This window comes from Pan paniscus, chromosome 20 (assembly GCF_029289425.2).
Source record: "Pan paniscus chromosome 20, NHGRI_mPanPan1-v2.0_pri, whole genome shotgun sequence".
Lineage (NCBI taxonomy): Eukaryota > Metazoa > Chordata > Mammalia > Primates > Hominidae > Pan > Pan paniscus.
Window position 1 is genome coordinate 60,758,696 of NC_073269.2, and position 13,625 is coordinate 60,772,320.

The 13,625-nt window shown below is 47.8% G+C and overlaps 1 protein-coding gene across 3 annotated transcripts; it reads left to right on the forward strand.

The window, feature by feature from the left end:
- Positions 1-384: 384 nt before the first annotated feature.
- On the forward strand, positions 385-13,557 carry LOC134729566 (killer cell immunoglobulin-like receptor 2DS1). 3 transcript variants are annotated; one of them, XM_063599654.1, is made up of 9 exons: positions 452-476; positions 863-898; positions 1,658-1,942; positions 3,383-3,682; positions 5,200-5,493; positions 8,706-8,756; positions 12,587-12,691; positions 13,178-13,230; positions 13,329-13,370. In XM_063599654.1, the coding sequence occupies exons 1-9, from the start codon at positions 452-454 to the stop codon at positions 13,368-13,370; spliced, it is 1,191 nt and encodes a 396-aa protein (XP_063455724.1). The 3 variants fall into 3 exon arrangements, with proteins under 3 accessions (XP_063455726.1, XP_063455724.1, XP_063455725.1); XM_063599656.1 differs by lacking the exon at positions 1,658-1,942 and having other exon boundaries at positions 385-476; positions 13,329-13,557; XM_063599655.1 differs by lacking the exon at positions 8,706-8,756.
- The last annotated feature ends 68 nt before the right edge of the window (positions 13,558-13,625 follow it).

The window sequence follows — 13,625 nt, forward strand, 5'->3', positions numbered from 1 at the left end:
ACTAGAAACTCAAGCAGGAAAATTAGAATGGCTTTTTGTCACAATTACTCTGATAATGTTAATAATACCTCTTAGATATTTTGCACATTACACATGAAGAAGAGTTTGAATCTCAGATAAAAACAAAAATTCATCAAAAGTCTTTAATGAAAGCACAGAATTCAATCATCTCGTGTGTGAGAGTTTGGATCTGAGACGTCTTTTGAGTCTGGTCATAGTGAAGGACGCAAGGTGTCAATTCTAGTGAGAACAATTTCCAGGAAGCCATGTTCCGCTCTTGAGCGAGCACCCACTGGGCCTCATGCAAGGTAGAAAGAGCCTGCGTACGTCACCCTCCCATGATGTGGTCAGCATGTAAACTGCATGGGCAGGGCGCCAAAAAACATCCTGTGCGCTGCTGAGCTGAGCTGGGGCGCGGCCGCCTGTCTGCACCGGCAGCACCATATCGCTCATGGTCGTCAGCATGGCGTGTGTTGGTGAGTCCTGGAAGGGAATCGAGGGAGGGAGTGCGGGGATGGAGATCTGGGCCTAGAGGTAAAGATCTGGGCCTGGAGTGGAGATATGGGTCTGATGTGGAGATATGGGCCTGGAGTGGAGATATGGGCCTGGAGTGGAGATCTGGGCCAGGAAGTGTTGATCTGGGCCTGGAGTGGAGATCTGGGCCAGGAAGTGTTGATCTGGGCCTGGAGCCTGGGTCTCTCCACAGCCGAGAGCCCTGTTCTTGGCAGCAGGTAGGCAGGGAGGCTAAGTTTACCTTCAGCCAATCAGGGGCCTGGCTACCAAGACTCACAGCCCAGTCGGGGCAGCAAGGGAGGCCTGGTTTGCCTGCAGGTGGATGGTCCATCATGATCTTTCTTTCCAGGGTTCTTCTTGCTGCAGGGGTCCTGGCCACACATGGGTGAGTCCTTCTCCAAACCTTAGGTTGTCATCTCCCCACATAAGAGGATTTTCCTGAAACAGGAGGGAAGCCCGGTGGGGGATTTTCTTATAAACAAGGATGACGAGACCCTGGGGTGCTCAGCCCACAGTTCCGACCTTGCCCTCCCCAGCCTTCCTTTCCCTGGGCTGAGTCAGGTTCTGTGGGAACCCGGGAGGGTAGACTGGGGTCCTCCAAGCTGTGCTGTGCGGCGGGGATGTGGTGTCACTGGCAGAGGCAGGGAGCAAAGCAGTGCTAGGAACAGCAGGCCTCTGAGGACAAAGGTGTAACTCACACCCTCCAGCGTTTCCATGACGGTAGGGGCTGCAGTGTGGCTGCTGTCATTCTACCTAAGAGGTGGGGGAACCCCAGCCATGGCCCTGACATTCCAAATCCTCTGATGGGGGCTCAGTTGTGTATTGTGGTTCACACATTGGCTGCTATTCCATTCACAAAGGACATGCCCTCGACTCCATGTCTATTTGTGTTGTTTTACGTGAGTAATCTTGCACTATTAAAATCTAGTAAGAGTCGCTTATTCAGCACCTGCTCAAAGTTCTCAGCTGACACTTTTGTTGCAGGGAGACGCCATGTCTATGCGGGATGGGTCCTTCCTGTAGCCCTGGGCACCCAGGTGTGGTAGGAGCCTTAGAAAGTGGAAATAGGAGAATCTTCTGAGCACAAGGAGGGAGGGGCGGCTCCACATCTTCCTGTCTAAGGCGGCGCCTCCTTCTCCCCAAGGTGGTCAGGACAAGCCCTTCCTCTCTGCCTGGCCCAGCGCTGTGGTGTCTGAAGGAGAATATGTGACTCTTCAGTGTCGCTCTCGTCTTGGGTTTAACGAATTCAGTCTGTCCAAAGAAGACGGGATGCCTGTCCCTGAGCTCTACAACAGAGTATTCCGGAACAGCCTTTTCATGGGCCCTGTGACCCCAGCACATGCAGGGACCTACAGATGTCGGGGTTCACACCCACACTTCCTCACTGGGTGGTCGGCACCCAGCAACCCCCTGGTGATCATGGTCACAGGTAAGAGGGCTCCTGTCTGGGATTTTCCTTGTCCCACCTCCTGAGTCCCAGAGCTTCTGGTGGGGGTGTCCACCAGCGTCCCATCATCCAGACCCTAACTGTATTTGGGGTAAAGGGGGATTGAATGCAGGGAAATGGCTGCTGTGGTGGGAAGAATAATTGTCCCCAGTGATGACTACATTCTAATCCCTGGAGTCTGTGACTATTTATGTTATAAGGGAAGGGACAGAAGGGGAAGATGGAGCTCAGGTTGTTGATTAGTTGACCTTGAGATGGGGAGATGGCCTCGACTGTCCTGCTGGGCTCAGTGTAATCACAAGTGTCCACATGAAAGGAGGAGGAAGAGGGGAGTGGGGATTAGAGTAGCGTAATGGGAGACTCCATCAGCTTTGAAGGTGGAGGAAGGCCATGAGCCATGAATGCAGGTGGCCTATAGAGGCTGGAAAAGTCAAGGAACTGATTCTCCTGTGTCTCCAGAGGGAACACAGCCCTGCAGATGCCTTGATTTTAGCCCAGGAAAAACAGGGTCCGATTTCTGTCTCCAGAATTGGAAGGGGTCAGTGTGCTCTCTCCTGCTGCCATGCTTCTGATAATTTTCTACAGCAGCAACAGGAAACCAACACTGGAACCCACGTCAAGGACAAGTTAAGAAAGGACACAAGGATAGCCAGGCATGGTGGCAGGTGCATGTAATCCTAGCGACTCGGGAGGCTGAGGGCAGGAGAATCACTTGAACCCAGGAGGCAGACGTTGCAGTGAGCCTAGACCACACCACTTCACTCCAGCCTGGGCGAAGGAGTGAGACTCTGTCTCTAAAATTAATTAATTAATTAAAGAAACCAAACAAGGAGAAGGTTGGCTACACCGAGATCAGCAAGGGTGGGATTATGATGCCACCACCAGGCTCCATCCACATAGGGAGGGGTTGATACTCCTCCAACCAGCACCAGTAGCCAGCCTATGGAAGCTGGCACAGGCATGGCAACAGTGGCTCCCAGTCCCCACCAGGAACAGGGTGTGTGGACACTGGTGCCTGCCTTACTGATCAGTTCATACCTCCTGCCAAGGATTCCAATTCGTCCAAAACAGATTGAACCAGGCTGCTAAGAGCCGGGACGTGCAGCCTATCCTGGTTCCTCTTCCACCCCCACATCGACAGCAGGAAAGACATTAGAGTGAAATAGGTACAACAGCCCAAGAGATGAGGCTGAGCCCAGCAGCAAGGGAATCAGAGGCTACTAGAGACAGAGGGACAGAGAAGAGGTAGGGAGACAGATGGAAGGACCTGCACCAGGAGTTATGGGCACAGAAAAGAACATGAAGACACAGAGAGGAAGGAGAGGGATAAGACACCAGCGAGGGGAAGCCTCACTCATTCCAGGTGCCATGGATGGGATGATAAAGAGAGACACCTTCTAAATTCACAAACTGTCTTCCTAGGAGTCCACAGAAAACCTTCCCTCCTGGCCCACCCAGGTCGCCTGGTGAAATCAGAAGAGACAGTCATCCTGCAATGTTGGTCAGATGTCATGTTTGAGCACTTCCTTCTGCACAGAAAGGGGATGTTTAACGACACTTTGAGCCTCACTGGAGAGCACCATGATGGGGTCTCCAAGGCCAACTTCTCCATCGGTCCCATGACGGAAGACCTGGCAGGGACCTACAGATGCTACGGTTCTGTTCCTCACTCCCCCTATCAGTTGTCGGCTCCCAGTGACCCTCTGGACATCGTGATCACAGGTGAGAGTGTCCAGACATTCTTCTCATTGTCATTGGGATGCAGAGTGAAATGATCCACGACTTGGAGGCCCAGGTGGTTGTAAGGAAGATGAGCTTGGTATTCTTATGGAGAGAGACTGACTTGGTGAGGTCTGTACCAACAGAGACAGAGAAACAGGAGACACAAGTACAGACCAGGTGTCATAACAGAGGACAGATACTGAGAGTTAGAAAAGAAAGAAAGAGTTAAAGGAGACAGACAGACAGACATGTCCCAGAGAGAGGTGTCCGTCCATGCTGACTTTGCTCACAGACCTGGCACAGGTTAGAAGTTTCATTTCTGTTTTACCTCCACAAAGTGTTCTCTACCAGGAAAACCCAAGGACACCCATATTTCTGACCTGAGTTGTGTCCTGTGGCCTCAGGCTTTCTGGCACCTACAGATGCCGTGTTTATTCTGACACCTCTGCCTTCCATGAAATGGAGAGTAATCGTCCCAGGATATCATGGCCCCAGAACGCCAACCCCTGTATGCTGTGTGAACTTGCAGTCCCCAGACTAGATTCTGAGGCTCACATTCCAAATAACCCCACATATGATAGGATCACTGAGAGACACAGAGAGAAATCAGGGACACCAAAAAGCAAAGACATAAACACACAGAGAAAGAGCCAGAGGAAGGAGATTGAGAGACTCACAGACACATAAAGAGAGAGAAAAGAGGGCAGAGAAATGGAGACAATGATGGAAGAGAGCAGAGAAAAGCACTAAAATTAGAGTCTTGAGGGAGAGGCACAAGGACATAGAAAGATAGAGATGTGGGGATGAATTGCAGAGATTCCAAAGAGAACTAGAGAGACTGAGAGGCAGAGCGAGACAGATGATAGATGGATAGATACAGATAGATGGTAAATAGGTAGATGATAAATAATAGGTTATAGATACATAGATGATGATTGATTGATTCATTAATAGATGATACATAGACATCATGAAGATGAAGATAGATATATAGATAATACATAGAGATAGAGAGGCAGAAAAAGAGAGAAATCATAGAGAGAGACAGATGATACATAGATATAGATAATAGATGATTGATGGATAGATAGACGATGGATAAATAGATGATATATAGATATAGATGGCAGGTAGAGAATTTGTAGTTAGACACTGAATAGATAAATAGATAGATCAATAGATAATAGATAGAAATATGCAGAAAGTTATGAACAGGACACAAAGTGAGAAACTCAGAATTTAAAAAAGTAACATCAAGTCAACCAATCCAAGGAGAGTCAGAGAGAATAAAACAATCCAAAAAGGGAAAACATATCTAGAGGTGGGGAAGTGAGGTCAGAGACCTAGAGAGACAGAGAAGGTGGAAGGAGGAAATAGACATGAAGAGAGATGAGTGGAGGGTGAGAGAGAGAGAGAGCATTAGGCCATAGAGCAGGGGACTGAGTTCTCAGCTCAGGTGGGAGGGGAGCTGTGACAAGGAAGAACCTCCCTGAGGAAACTGCCTCTTCTCCTTCCAGGTCTATATGAGAAACCTTCTCTCTCAGCCCAGCCGGGCCCCACGGTTCTGGCAGGAGAGAATGTGACCTTGTCCTGCAGCTCCCGGAGCTCCTATGACATGTACCATCTATCCAGGGAGGGGGAGGCCCATGAACATAGGCTCCCTGCAGTGACCAAGGTCAACGGAACATTCCAGGCTGACTTTCCGCTGGGCCCTGCCACCCAGGGAGGGACCTACAGATGCTTCGGCTCTTTCCGTGTATCTCCCTACGAGTGGTCAAACTCGAGTGACCCACTGCTTGTTTCTGTCACAGGTGAGGAAAGCCCATGCCTGTCCTATGTCTTATGATCCTAGAGCCTTAGCTGAGGAACTTCCTGCTGATGATGGAGAGAAGCGTGGACAGATGCAGAGAGAAGATGAAGCCTGCATGTGAGGGAGGGATCAGGGCACAGGATGGCAGACAGGGCACCTCCAAACCCTCCTGCACGGCCTGCATGGAGGCCCGCGGCCAGGGCTCCAGGCACCCAGGCAGATGGAGAAAGCGGTCAGGAGACACCCAGAGGAGGGAGACTGGGCTAAGTTTGGGGACATCAGAGGTTCCCTCAGCCCCTTAACCTTACCCATTTCCCAGAAGCCCTTCCTGGCCTCTCATCCACACAGAGATGTCATCACCAGCAACCCCTACACCCTTTTCTTTTTGTTTGAAAAAATATTTATTGAGGTTGAATATACCTATATCGTTTACCACCTTTAACTTTTTTTTTTTTTTTGAGGCAGAGTCTAGCTCTGTCCCCTATGCTGGAACGCAGTGGCACAATCTCAGTTCACTGCAACCTCAACCTCCTGGGTTCAAGCGATTCTCCTGCCTCAGCCACCTGAGTAGCTGGTACTACAGGCGCGCACCACCATGCCAGGCTACTTTTTGTATTTTTAGTAGAGAGGGGGTTTCACCATGTTGGTCGAGATGGTCTCGAACTCCTGACCATGTGATCCACCCCCATCGGCCTCCCAAAGTGCTGGGCTTACAGGCATGAGTCACCACGCCCAGCCACATTTACCATTTTTAAGTGTAAAGTCTAGTGGTCATAAATACATATATATATATATATATATATATATATATATATATATATATATATATTTTTTTTTTTTTTTTTTTTTTTTTTTACCCTCTACCCTTTTCTTCCTGGCCTCTGGTAGCCACCATTCTACTCTCTACCTTCATGAGATCCACCTTTTAGCTCCTGTATATGGATGAGAAATGAGAATCTTTGTAATGACTTCCAGTTCCATCCATGTGGCTGCAAATATCAGGATGTTATTCTTTCTATGGATGAGTAGTCTCCACTGTGCGAATGTACTACATTCTCTCTATCCATTCATCCACTGATGGGCAGGTAGGTTGACTCCACATCTTGGCTACTGTGAACAGTGCTGCACCAATCATACGAGTGCAGATATCACTTCGATATATTGATTTACTTTCCTTTGGATATAAACCCAGTAGTGAAATTGCTGGATACTATGAAAGTTCTCTTTTTATTTTTTTGTTTGTTGTTTTGTTTTTGTTTTTGAGACAGTTTCCCTCTGTGCCCAGGCTGGAGTACAAGTGATGTGATCTTGGCTCATTGCAACCTCCGCCTCCTGGGTTCAAATGATTTTCCTGCCTCAGCCTCCCTAGTAGCTGGGATTACAGGTGCACGCCACCATGCCTGGCTACTTTTTGGTTTTTTTAGTATAGATGGGGTTTCCCCATGTTGGCTGGGCTGCTCTCAAACTCATGACCTCAACTGAGGTGCCCGCCTCGGTCTCCCAAAGTGCCGGGATTACAGGCATGATCCACCTCATCCAACCTCTTTTTAGTTCTTTAAAGGACTTCCACACTTTTCTCCGTAATGGCTGTACTAATTTACACTCCTACCAACAGGGTACCAGGGTTGTCCTTTCTCTACCACTTTGGCAGCATTTCTTTCGCCTGTCTTGCAGCTAAAAGCCATTTTATTTTATTTCATTTTATTTTGAGATGGAGTTTCGCTCTTGTCACCCAGGCTGGAGTGCAGTGGCGTGATCTCGGCTCACCGCAACCTCCACCTCCCAGGTTCAAGCGATTTTCCTGCCTCAGCCTCCCAAGTCGCTGGAATTACAGGCACACGCCACCACGCCCGGATAATTTTTGTGTTTTTAGTAGAGACAGTGTTTCTCCATGTGGGTCAGGCTGGTCTCAAACTCCCGACCTCAGGAGATTCGCCCACCTCGGGCTCTCAAAGTTCTAGGATGACAGACGTGAGCCACCACGCCCAGCCTAAAAGCCATGTTAATGGGATGAGATGAAAACTCACTTCAATTTTAATTTGCATTTCTCTGATGATGAGTGATACTGAGCACTTTTTCATATGCGGGGAAATTTCATGTCTTTTGCTCCTTTTTCAATTAAATCATTTGTTTTATTGAGTTGTTTGAGCTTCTTATATTTCTAGTTATTAATCCCGTCTCAGATGCATAGTTTGCACATATTTGCTCCCAATCTGTGGGTTGTCTCTTCACTTTGTTGGTTTATTTTTAGCGGTGCATAAGTTGCTTAGTTTGAGGTAATCCCAATGGTCTATTTTTGCTTCGATTACTTGTGTTTTGAAGGTTTAAAACAAAATGTCTTCCTTCAGACAAATGTCGTGGAGCATTTCCCCAATATTTTCTTCTACGTGTTTCATAGGTTCAGGCCTTTGACTCACATCTTTAATCCATTTTCATTTGATTTTTGTGTATGGTGACAGGTAGAGGTGCAGTTTCATTCTTCTGCATGTAGATGTCCAGGTTTCCCGGCACTGTTTATTGAAAAGACTGTCTTTTCCTGATTGTAAGTTCTTGGCACCTTTGTCAAAGTCCACTGGATGGGCTGGGCATGGTGGCTAACACCTGCAATTCCAGCACTTTAGGAAGCCGAGGCAGGTGGATCGCCTGAGGCCAGGAGTTCAAGATCAGCCTGGCCAACATGGTGAAACATCATCTCTACTAAAAATACAAAAATTAGCTGAGCATGGTGGTCAGCACCTGTAATACCACTACTCAGGAGTTTGAGGCAAGAGAATTGATTGAACCCAGGAGGCTGAGGTTGCAGTGAACCAAGATTGCACCTCTGCCCTCCAGCCTGGGTGACAGAGTGAAACTCCACCTCAAAAGAAAAAATCAAAAAACATTGGATGTAAATGCATGGATTATATCTGTGTTCTTCATTCTGCTCCATTGTTCTATGTGCCTTTCTTTATGCCAACATCATGCTGTTTTGCTTACTACAGCTCTGTAACATATTTTGAGATCAGGTACTGTGATGCTCCTGTTTTCTCTTTATACCTTGAAGTCTCAAGACAGTGGGTGTCACATACAAAAATTACGGAAAAAAGGATCCCAGGACTCCCAGGGCACAATATTAGATAACAGAGTGTTGGCCGTGAACCAACCTCAAAGATTTCCATTGAGTAGAGGACAGGCAGCCTCATTTCCTCACCTCTCTCCTGTCTCATGTTCTAGGAAACCCTTCAAATAGTTGGCCTTCACCCACTGAACCAAGCACCAAAACCGGTGAGTACAGAACCCTCTTATATCCGCTTTTGGAAACCTGGGGAGGTGGAAACCTTGGATTCAGGCGTTGACTCAGCATCTCACAGCTCTGACATTGTGCGCCTGTCTTCTACCATCTCTGAACTCCAGATACCCCAACAGCGAAAGGGATCTGGGCCCAACACAGGGCTCAGTGAAATCTCTTAATCTCTCATTTTATGGAGCTGAGACCTCCTACAAGCTAGAAGAATGATTGCCAATCTGACATCCTTCTCAGGAAAAATGCAATGTTTGTTCTGCCTGCATTCCTAACTGGAGGATAAATTCCTGGGGGCTTGAGAGAGGGAAGGGAAGGGAACATCTGATGAGGGCGAGGTGTTTTAGAGAAGTTCCACTTGCCCAGGAATGAATTACTGTTGGTCATGAAGCAACCCTGGCTGACTCAGCAGAGCAAGAGCCTTGCCGTAACAGAGAACAGAGCTCATGCACGCACACTTCGACTCACTGACTTATTCAGCCATGGCCCCATGCTCAGGCTGTGCAGTGTGGAAGCTTTTCCTCTTGTTGCCATAACAAATTTCCACAAGATTCATGGGTGAAAACAAAACGGTTATTTAATTATCTTACACAGCTGTAGCTCAAAGTATGAAGCGCATGTCACTGGGCTAAAATCAAGGTGACAGCAAGGCTGCCTTCCCTCTGAAGGTTGCAGGCGAGAATCTGCTTCTACTTGTCCCAGTTTCTAAAGGTTCCCAGTTCCTTGGCTCCTGGTCCCCTTCCTCCTTCCTCAAAGCCCACAAAGACTGATCACATCTCACATGGCATCACTCAGACCCTTCTTCCTTACCACACCTCTTTCTCTGAATGCTGCTCTCCCTTCTTCCCCTTCTTTTGAAAACTTGGGGATTCTATTGGGTTCACCAAGATGAAAATCCATCATAATCTCCCGGAAGTCATCCAGGATACCCTTGTTTTAAGTTCAGCTGATTAGCAACTGTAGTTCCATCTGCAATCTTCATTCCTCCTTTCCATGTAAAATAACATATTCACAAGCTATAGAGGCTAGGACAGGGACATTTTGGGGTGGGACAGCATTCTTCTGCCTTCCACAAACAGTGAACAAGATGCATTTGGTCTCTGCTCTTGGGACACTGATATTGCAGATGGTTAAACGGGAGGGCAGAAAATGAATGCACAAGTGAACCAATAAATGAATGATCCATTGGGAAGCATTTGTGCATGAAATCTATTTGTTTGTTTGTTCATTTGTTTATTCAGACAGAGTCTCCCTCTGTCTTCCAGGCTACAGTGCAGTGTCACAATCTTGGCTCACTGCAACCTGCGTCTCCTGGATTCAAGTGACTCTCTTGCCTCAGCCTCTCGAGTAGCTGGGATTACAGGCAACTGCCACCATGCCCGGCTAATTCTTTTTGTATATTTTTTGTAGGGAGGATGTTTCACCATGTTGGCCAAGCTTGTCTGAAACTCCCAACCTCAAGTGATCCAACCATCTCAGCATCCCAAAGTACTGGGATTACAGGCGTGAGCCACTGTGCCCAGCCAGAATTCAAAATCAATAATAGATAATGCTGAGTGTATGATTTTGGGTGACAGAGAAGGTCTCATTAATCAGATATTTGTGACATTAATGAAAAACACCGATTGAACCCCTGAAAGATTGGCGGAAGGATTTTCCACACACAGCTGTCAGCCGTGAAGGCACAAAGGTGAAAACAATCTGATGTGGAAGGAAGAGGCTCTGCCTGAAATGCTGGGAATGAGATGGGGAGAATGACAAGACGACTGTGGAGAGACGGAGAGCACACTGGGTACACAGGAAACTAAGGAGGAACAAGGAGTGTGTGTTTGATACTCACAGCCGTTGGATTCACCTCGGGGTAACCAGGAATCCCTACATGATTAATAGTGACTGACATGAAAATAAGGGAGGCCCATGTGCATAACTAGAATCCAGGAGACTGTGGAAAAGGCAATTCCTACCCCACTGGTGAAATGTGGTGCTGATTTAGTCCCTAAGTGGATGAAGCAGATGGATATAAGATAGGCTTGTGAGGTAGAATCACTTGCAGGGAGGGCTTGCAGGATTTGATTTTCCTAGTTGTTTAATCCTCGCTTAATTAATTTCTTTATGAGATTTATTCATCCTACACATAAACCAATACCTGGCAAAGGAGTGACAGATATATGAGGGGTGGTGGAAATGAAGGGATCTATTATAGCATAGTATACAAGTCTGTGAATGGTGGCTCACGCCTGTAACCCAGCACTGCAGGAGGCCAAGGCGGGTGGATTCCATGAAGTCAGAAGTTCGAGACCAGCCTGACCAACACGGTGGAACCCTATCTCTACTAAAAATACAAAAATTAGCCGAGCATGCTGTTGCATCCCTGTAATCCCAGCTCCTACTCTGGAGGATGAAGCAGGAGAATGACTTCAACCCAGGAGGTGGAGGTTGCAGTGAGTGGAGATTGCATCACTGCACTCCAGCCTGGGTGACACAAGGAGACTCCATCTCAAAAAATAAAAATAAGAAATGCATAAATATAATAAAACACACGCGAATGACAAAGGCACCTGAATTCCAATCATCATTTTTCTATTTGTCTATAATTACTTCTTTGATCCTTTATCTTATCCGTTAGGCAATCAGCCTAAAACCTCTTCCCTATTTGGCTTTCTGTGAGCATGAGATCGTATAAAAAAAGTGAAAGCCCGCTGAATCCTCCAGCACAGATCCTGGAATAGACAAAGTGCTCTGTTCATCACAAAAAAAAATGCCCTCTCACCCAAATCCCCACATCACCCCTACTTCCAATCACCTGTGGAGATTCAGATAGGCCATGGGGAGGTAAACAATACTCCTTGGTGTGAGTCCAGATCTTGGAATCAGAGATCAGTGCCAGCACTAGCTCCTGCTCCCCTTTCCTACTAATTCACAGGAGGACAGGAGGTATTGAAGCAATAGATGGCCGAGGGGGTGGTCCTTCCCCCAGCCTCTCGGGTAGAACAGCAGCCTAACATGTGTCTCCTGAGATCACAAAGAGTAGCACGTTTCACACGGGCTTCAGCACTATTTCCTGGCTGTTTGACACAAGAGAATCCTACTTCGCTTTTTTTTATCTTGATTTCACTTTTGTTTCCTTTTCTTGGAGAATGCAAGTTGTTTGACTCAAGAATGCTGTGGATGTAGAAATCCTAAAGCACATTTGCTGTGTATCAATCCCAGTGCAGTCTTCCCAGAGAAGACTCTAAACACCTCCTGGACTGCACCTGGGCCTATGCCAATTCCTATCACTCACCGTCACTCCAGGGAGACAGAACACACAGAGAACACATTACACAGGCAGGTTCATTACTAACAGATAAGCAGCGAGTGACAACAGAAACCTACATTTCAATGTGAGCCAGTCCCTCAAGGCTCAGAGAAGTTGCTCGGGACATGTGGATTCACCCCATTTGCAGTGTAGCTGGGGGAAGCCAGAAAGCAGCCCAGCCTGGGTTTTGTACCGTGGAGCCACAGGAAGCTCTCAGCTAAAGCACTGCATGACGTCCTCCTCCAGGAAGAACAGGAAGACAGCCCAGGCTGTTCTGAGACGTTCCTCCTGATCTCAGGATGTTGCTGTCTTAGTCCATTTTTGTTGCTCTAAAAGAACACTTGAGCCTGGGTAACTTCTAAAGAAAAGAGATTTGTTTGCCTCACAGTTCTGCAGGCTGGGTGCTTGTCCTAAAGAGATGCTGTATGTGGTTACCTGTCAATCAAGAAATGCGAGACAATTCATAAAGAGGAACTGCTATGATTAGCTTCTTATTGGTGTCTCGTCTTCTTCCAGGTAACCCCAGACACCTGCACGTTCTGATTGGGACCTCAGTGGTCATCATCCCCTTCGCCATCCTCCTCTTCTTTCTCCTTCATCGCTGGTGCTCCAAAAAAAAAAGTAAGTCTCACGAAGCAGAGGCCAGAAAGCTCAGGGCCATGTGGGGAAGCAGGATGGGAGCAGGCACGTGTGTGTTCCTCACAGGTAGGATGGTCCCTGGCCCAAGGCAGCAGCCACAGAGGCAGGACTTTCTAGAGAGAGCACCAGACACCCTGCCCCTGCCTTCAGCTCACAGACCATTGCCTGACTCTGAACTGTGTCCTCACGTCCCCTGCAGCCACTCACATCCAGAAGAAGGTTCCATGACAGGCAGAAAGTGGGAGACAGATCAATGGGATGGGAACTCAGAGCTATTCATGGGATGGGAACTCAGAGCTATTCATGGGATGGGTCCTTGAGCTCAGAGAGATAGAATGTCTGAGTCTGCTGTTGGCAACTGAGGGACCTCAGGCACCTATGGCCTCCCCCTGTGTGTTGGTATCTGCTTATGAAATGAGGACCTGGAAGTGCCCTCTGAGCTGTTTTGTTGACTTCTGTCTCCTACAGATGCTGCTGTAATGGACCAAGAGCCTGCAGGGAACAGAACAGTGAACAGGGAGGTAGGTGCTCCTTGGCCCAGCCTCGTGGCTAGTGTTATTCCCAAAGAGTCCTGAAAAATGTGAGCACCCTCCCTCACTCAGCATTTCCCTCGCTCCAGGATTCTGTTGAACAAGACCCTCAGGAGGTGTCATACGCATAATTGGATCACTGCGTTTTCACACAGAGAAAAATCACTCGCCCTTCTCAGACGCCCAAGACACCCCCAACAGATACCAGCGTGTACACGGAACTTCCAAATGCTGAGCCCAGATCCAAAGTTGTCTCCTGCCCACGAGCACCACAGTCAGGACTTGAGGGGATCTTCTAGGGAGACAACAGCCCTGTCTCAAAATCAGCTTGCCAGCTCCCATGTACCAGCAGCTGAAATCTGAAGGCGTCAGTCTTCATCTTAGGC

Bases quoted from the DNA above. Each gene is read 5' to 3' on its own strand.
- LOC134729566 (XM_063599654.1), top strand. From the start codon at position 452: ATGGTCGTCAGCATGGCGTGTGTTG. The intron at 8,757-12,586 runs GTGAGTACAGAA...GTCTTCTTCCAG, and splicing joins TGAACCAAGCACCAAAACCG to GTAACCCCAGACACCTGCAC. The intron at 13,231-13,328 runs GTAGGTGCTCCT...CCCTCGCTCCAG, and splicing joins ACAGAACAGTGAACAGGGAG to GATTCTGTTGAACAAGACCC.